Consider the following 7,048-nt stretch of genomic DNA (forward strand, 5'->3'; position numbering starts at 1 on the left):
AATAACTTGGCATTTTTATACATGAAAAGCTATCATTCTGTGCTGGAAGGAAATCTCTCTAGATTATTCTTTCTCGTTCCTTTCTATCACAGCAGCACATTAGAATCAAAGCGCTCTCAAAAAAAAGCAAGAATTCACTCATAGGCCCAATGATTTCAAATCAGGCCCAGCCACTTCTCCCAGGATTAATCAGCCAAAGGTTTAGTTGATTAACCTACCAACCTAAATCAATTAATACTTGCAGTCCTATGAACATTGAAAGCCTTGTCAAGAAGCATTTTGAGCAACACCAAGACTCATTTGTCCAGGGAGAGGTCATAATTTCATTTTGTTTATTAGACAAAAATATACGATTTAGACAAGTTTTTGCTGTGGCATTATTTACAATTCGAAATCACTTTATATACAGAAAAAAAAAATAACACAAACACATGAGAAATCTTTACCAAAACCAATAATCCAATCGTGGTTAGAATTACACGCTCTGAAAATGGAATAAAGGAAAAGGGGAAAGTCCAGGTTGAGGAGTTGGGATATATATATTTTTGAAATGGGATTGATACCACCTTATTGCAAAAATGAGATTGGTGGGAGTCATTTAGATAATTTCCACTTTTTTTGTTTTGTCCTTTAGACCAGTCTGTGAAATTTTCTTTTCCACCAAAAAAGGGGGGGAAAGAACACGCCATTTAATCAAGCAGAAGGGAGAGCTGTTAAAATTCACGATGTTCCCTCTTGCTGAGTCAAAGAGCTGTTGGAAAGAAAAGACAGAACCATCTATCAGTGAAAGCTCAGCTACGCTCGCCCATCTGCATTAGGGAACAGACTAGGAATATATATTTTTACACAATAGAAATGCAACGGTGACATTGGGGGCGGCGGGTGGGGTGGGGATTCAGTTTCTTTTTAAAAAGCACACCCCAAACTTTCAAGCTAAAGTATATGGTCTGTAAGTTTATGCCACTTTGAAAAGCTTTACAAAATTGCTTGATTGTTGCTTTGATTTATGATAATGAGGGTGTGCTTGGATTAGTCTGTGTTATCCAAGCGCTTTCTTTCCTTTAAGTAAATTTCAGTGAACAAGAACTCACTTGTCCCGGACAGGCTGAAAGGGAGATTTTAACTGCTGAGGTGGAGAGTCGGTTCTTGGTACGTTTTCTCTTTCTGATGAGGAAAGAAAAGAAGAAAGGGGGAGGGGAGGAAATGTCTTAGCAAAGTTTGCTTATACAGAGAGAAACATGCAATAAAATTACCCTGCCATATCTGCAAGTTTCATGTCATGTTCCTTCCTTCTCTCCCCTCACCTCATGGTGTAATGCCGTGGCTGAGTGACTGAGCTGTGAACCAGAAAGCCCCCTGTTCAGATCTGGCCTCTGCCATGAACTCAAGGTGGCCTTAGGCAAAACAGTCAGCTTCCCCTGCTCTCCATCAGCACTATAGCCCAGACCTACCTTACAGGGTTGTTGTACGGATTGTTAAGGAAATGAACTTTGAGCCATCCAAAAGTGTAACATAAATGTTAAGTCATTACTTCTTCTTTGTTTTACTTTGTATCACCCGCTATTGATAAAAGTTGAATAAAATGAGGGGGGAAGACAGGTTGGGATCCTAAGGAATTTCATGATTGTTTTGTTTCTCCCCAAGGGAAAAGTAGAGGAAGTCCCACTGAACTCACAGAATCTTACTCCTGGGTCAACATGCATCGTCTGGACTGATGTCTCTGCCCTGCCATCCTCTTTACAGAAGTCAAAATAAATAAGGAAACCGGAAAACTGTTGCAAAACTATGAGTAGCTCAAGGTATCAAGAGTCTTCTTGGAAGAGTCTTATATTTTATACACTAGGGACTGTGTCTCCATCACCACCCTTAGAAAGAGCAGGAGGGTTTCAAAAGCTACCTGACCATCAATAAGCTATAGCTCCAGTCAAGGCCTACAAAAGGCTTTTTGGGACCCCTCCCAATCTGGATCAGGCTAACCGAGTTAAGTACCAACTCCGTGGGACTTACCTTCAAGTACACAACAAACAGCCCGCCCACCAAGTATCCTTCTCCCTCCATTGTTCACATTACCTATGTGTTTAGGGCTCGTCCTCTCTGAAGACTTTTCAGTGCTAAGAGCTGTTAACACCGAGGGGGGCTGCTGCTGGACCTGAAGGTGGTGGTTATGGTGGGCAGCGTGGTGGTGATTAACTCCCAAAAAGGACCTCACGTTTAACAAGGAACTCTGGGTCAGAAACGCCCCGTTTGTCCAGTTGTGAAATTTGCCAATCTGGCAGGTGTACAGTCCATGGCTGGGGAGGAAAGCCGGGTGCTGGAGCTGGGAAGAGGTGTGATTAACCTGGGCAGGGGGTGAAGGAGGAGTTGGCTTGCTGAGGGCCCCATCTGGGCTGGTGGCCGTCTCTGCCAAAGACCAGATCTTGGGCTTGTTGTGAAGTGGGCCTTGTAGAGTATTTTGCCTACTGGGGCTCAGGATTCGGGTGGGATTGTCCGAGGCCTCCTTCACCAGGGACAGGGCCTCTTTGGGTTTAAGTCCTTCAGGGCCTGACAGCGTCAAGGCCTTCTCCTTCTCCAAATGCTCTTCCTCGCTGCTTTGTCGTAGAAGCTCTACCTTCTCTTCCTCCTCCTCATTGCTCTGTTCCCCATCGTTCTCGTCAATCTTGTCTATGTCAATACTCTCCAGGTCAATCTCTTCATCATCTTCATTCTTCTCAGGGTCCCCCTCGTTGTCACTCCCAAAGAGGTTCCCGTCATCTTGGTCCTTGCTCCGCGATCCCCAAGTGACCTTGTTCTCCTTCTTGAGCCTCCTCCTGGCGTTGGCAAACCAGGTGGAGACCTGTGTGAGGGTCATCTTGGTGATGATGGCCAGCATGATCTTCTCGCCTTTGGTGGGGTAGGGGTTCTTGCGGTGCTCATTCAGCCAGGCCTTTAAGGTGCTGGTGCTCTCCCGGGTTGCATTCTTGGGCCTCCCTGGGTCCCCATACTGGAACTGTCCATATGGATAATAACCAGGGGTGGTATGAGCAGCAAAAGTCGCAGGATGGACCCCAGGGTTGTCCTTCAGTTCATACTGGGAGCCCTGCAACACATTCAGAGAAGGCAAAAAAGAAACAGAGTGAGGTCAGGTCCTCCCTTTGCACAAGCCATGCCTTTCTGTTTTAAATCGGGAGCTTTCCCAAATGGTTTTCCAGAGGGTGGGTAGGGAGGGAGAGAGGTCTCTTTGCACCAAGCTAAAAGAACAATCAAAAAGTGCCCTCACTCCCTGATCCAGCCTCATTTTCCAAGCCTGCATCCAAGAGCCAATATTTATTGTGCTGTTAAAAATAAGCAGGCACCCTTAAAGGAGCACTGACCCACATCGAGAAAGATAATATCAGTGCATCACAGGCTTCTGGGGCATGTCTGGTGCAACAGACAGCAGGGCAGATTCCTGCCCAGCCCCAGCAGCACTTTAAAGAGGGGCTTCACAAAAGAGAAATGATGGGAACGAGAGAGGGATTGCGCTCTGAATCCCCTCTTAACACTGTACAGGCAGCGACAAGGCGCAAGCCAAGCCAAGCCAGAGTTAAGCACATTAAAGCTCACTTATTTCAGGAGGGAAGAGGCACCACACACTTCCTTCTCTCCCGTTGGAAACAGAGGGACTTTCAAATGCTAAACTTTAGTTGGCTTTTGTCCATATAGTTGAGAGTCTCATGGTGCTCTTGGTAGCATGAGAGAGAGAGAGAGAGAGAGAGAGAGAGAGAGAGAGAGAGAGAGCGCTTTCTATTTGGGATATGTGTATTCCTGCCTTCCTCAATAATCCTTTCATCCTCGGAGGACAAAACACCTTTTCCCCTCCTTTTTGCAAGCCTTTAGCAGAGGTGATTTATTTTCAATCAATATACTTTTTATCATCAGCAGTAAAACACAGTGAAGTCAAATTAGCCCATCAGGTGTTTTGGTAAATAACATTTTATCTTTCTAACAACCTCATTAGGCCTCATTATTACTGCAAATTACACACACACACACACACACACACACACTTTTATGACTCCATTCCTCAAACTTCCTCAAAGTCTAGGCACCTTTTTAGAACTGAGCCCTGCTTTCTAGGAACTGCTGATGGGAGCAAAGGTTGTAAAGTGACCTATGAGTAGCATTTTTTCCCCTCCTCTCAGTCAAAAGAATTTCCTGCTTTTCATCTTATTGGTGGCCAGTCATTTAATCTGTCCTATTTTAAAGATAGATTTAATTTTTTTTTTCTGGTGACCTGCAAGGTTTTGTTTGCTTGCTTTAAATGTGTGTGTACAAAAAGCCCATTTGAGTGAAAAAGCCTGATACACTTTTGCAAAGAACTGGATTTATTTGGAGCAAGCTCACAAGAGAAAATGTAAGAGAAAAAACAATGTATATACACCATCTGGAAAGGGCAAAATGTAATATTTAATAATAACTCTATCCGGGCATGCTTGTTACACTCCCTTTATATCGTTGAGCGATTTTTGTTCTTGTGGCTGAAATGATAAATTTTGTATTCCCCTGTTGGGAATTCTTTTGAAGTAGCTACTTGAAAATCATTACTGCTTCTACTCTTCATTTACTGGCATAGAATAAGTGAGAATGGAGAGAGCTCATTTTCAGCCTCTCATTTTTCCTATATTATTCCAATCATTCCATATACCTTAGCATATGATTTATTTTTATAATTTCAACTGGCAAAAAAAAAAGTCCTATTTTTTAAAAAACAACAACGGATAAATAAACAAAAAACGACAACTAACCCCAACATATATATTTTGTAGGGAAGTAGGGCATATCCTTACCAAATAAATTTACTTATTCTGAATAATCTTACCACAATCTGCACAAACCACAAAGAAAAACACTCCTATGTAAAACACAAGCATGGTTTAAAAAACAAAACCATAACAGGACAAGTTTCTTGCCTTGCCTTAATTTTGATAAGGTATTTGTTTGTTATTGTTGCTGCTATGATAGCAAAATCCCCCCCCCCCCGGGAATCCTGCTGAAATTACTTCTTGGAAAATCGTTACTGATTCTCTTAGCATTTACATCCCGAACAGAAAAATGTAAAACGAAACAAATAAGTTAACCAAGTCTGCGTAAAATGCCCTTAAAATATTTCCACCACAAAAACCGAAACGACAGCAATACTAATACCCTGCTTGTTGAATTTAAAACAATATATCCCAGGAAACATTTCCATAGTTTATCAGTATGCCGTTCTGAAAGCGGGGAGAATCCGGAGGGATTTGCAATCATGGATAAATATTGCGGGGGAGGTGAAGGGGGGGGAGGGAGCTCAAAGAAGCAACTCCGCTTTTCCGCTCAAGTTCGTGGGATCGAAAGAAAAATAACCCGCGAACCGTTTCCAACCCGCTAAGAAAAGAAATCTGGGACCAAGGGAGGGAAAACGCGCTCCTGTTTTGTTTGGAGATTTTTTTTGCGGGGGAAGCCTCGCCGCTGTTCCGCGCCTCCTCTCTTAACCGCGCTTTAATTGCTGCAAATTAATTAAAACCTTGGAAACTTCCCGCGGCAAGCGGCTCCGGCGGCGGGTCGGCGAGGCGAAGGCGCCTCCAAGCCGGAGGCTGCAACTGTAGAAGGAGCGCGCGAGAGAAATAACCGGCGGTCGGAGTCACCGGTGGAGCCGCGGGCTTGTTTCGTCTCTGGATGGGGTTGGAAGCAAATAATAATGGACGGGTGGGGGGGTGAGCTCGCTGCGGCCCCTAAGGAGACGAGAAAAGCCTGCACAGCCTTTCGCCCTGGGAGCGCTCGGAAGAAAAGCTCCCGGCGCGTCGCGCTCCAGCGGGCCACGAGGCAGCTCCTCCGGCCCTCCCAATCCTGCGCCGAGCAGCCGAGGGCCCGTTTTCCCCGGGGCGCCCTTTCCCTCCCGCGGCCCGCCCCGTCGGATGCGAACTCACCATCTGCGAGAAGAGGCTGAGGTCTGCGCTGTAGGGCAGGAAGGCGCTGTAGTTGGGCGCGCTGTAAGGCCCGGCCGCGGCGGCAGCGGCGTACATGCCCAGCACCGAGGTGACGGCGGCGGTGGAGCCGCTGCTGAGCTCCGCGCCCCCTGGACGGCCCGAAGCGGCGGCGGCGGCAGCGGCGGCAGCGGCGGCGGCCGCCAGCACCCCGGGCCGGTCGCTGCCGCCGTACACGGCCTGGCTGGCGCTGAGGTACTGCGGGTAGCCCAGCTGCGGGAAGGACATCCCGGGCGTGCAGGCGAGGAGGAGCGAGACGCACCGCCGACGGGGCGACACGGAGCCAGAAGTCGAAGCGGACGGGGCAGCGGCGCTCGGCGGGCGGGCAAGCCGGGTCTGGGACGGCGCGGGAGAGCCCGGGATGGCTGGCTGGCTGGCTCGCTAGCTAGCTGTCGACTGCGCTCCCCTGCCTGCCTGCCTTCTCTCCTTCTCCAGCTGCCGGGCGGAGAGAGGAGCCCCCGTCTGGGTATTTTTTCTTTCCCGGCTCTGCTTTCTTTTCTCGCCTTCTCGGCTCGCTCTCTCAGACGGATCTTGTCATCTGCATGTGGAAGAGGAGGAGGAGGAGGAAGGAGGAGGAGGAGGAGACAGCGGCAGCGCGTGTGGATGGACTCGGTGGGGCGTCTTCCCTCAACTCTCCGCTCGCCTGTGCTCCTAAATCCCTTAGATGTGATCTGATCAACAATTGAGCTCCGACTGATGCGCCTGCCCTAAGGTCCTCGGCTGATCTTTCAGATACAATTTGAAGTTGATGCTTTGATTGGCACCCACTTGAGCGCCAAGCCCCGCCCACCCCCGTCCCGTCCTAACCCCCCTTCGGAGGAGCACGTGGTTAAGCAATCCTGCCCGGGCCACTTTGCCTTGATATGTGTGTGTGTGTTGTGTGTGTGTACGTCTACTGTGTTGTGTGTGTGTGTGTGTGTATTTAATGTTTAGCAATGGGCTACTTTCAGGGAAAAAAACCCCGCTGCTGTATGACAACCTGTCTACACGATTTTACAGCTGTCCAACATTGGGGTTTTGCTGTTTTGCAGCCTCGGTGTGCCCCCTTCATAAAAAAAGAAAGGAAA

The 7,048-nt window shown here is 47.7% G+C and overlaps 1 protein-coding gene across 1 annotated transcript; it reads right to left on the minus strand.

The window, feature by feature from the left end:
* Window positions 1-318: 318 nt before the first annotated feature.
* Window positions 319-6,697, minus strand: IRX1 (iroquois homeobox 1). The gene is made up of 4 exons (XM_083623569.1): window positions 5,925-6,697; window positions 2,071-3,076; window positions 1,092-1,164; window positions 319-751 (listed from the first exon to the last, which is right to left on the minus strand). Exons 1-4 carry the CDS (start codon window positions 6,207-6,209, stop codon window positions 721-723), a joined length of 1,395 nt encoding a protein of 464 aa, XP_083479695.1. The 5' UTR covers window positions 6,210-6,697; the 3' UTR covers window positions 319-720.
* Between the last annotated feature and the right edge of the window lie 351 nt (window positions 6,698-7,048).

Source organism: Podarcis filfolensis, assembly GCF_964270895.1.
Source record: "Podarcis filfolensis genome assembly, chromosome: 7".
Classification (NCBI taxonomy): Eukaryota; Metazoa; Chordata; class Lepidosauria; order Squamata; family Lacertidae; genus Podarcis; species Podarcis filfolensis.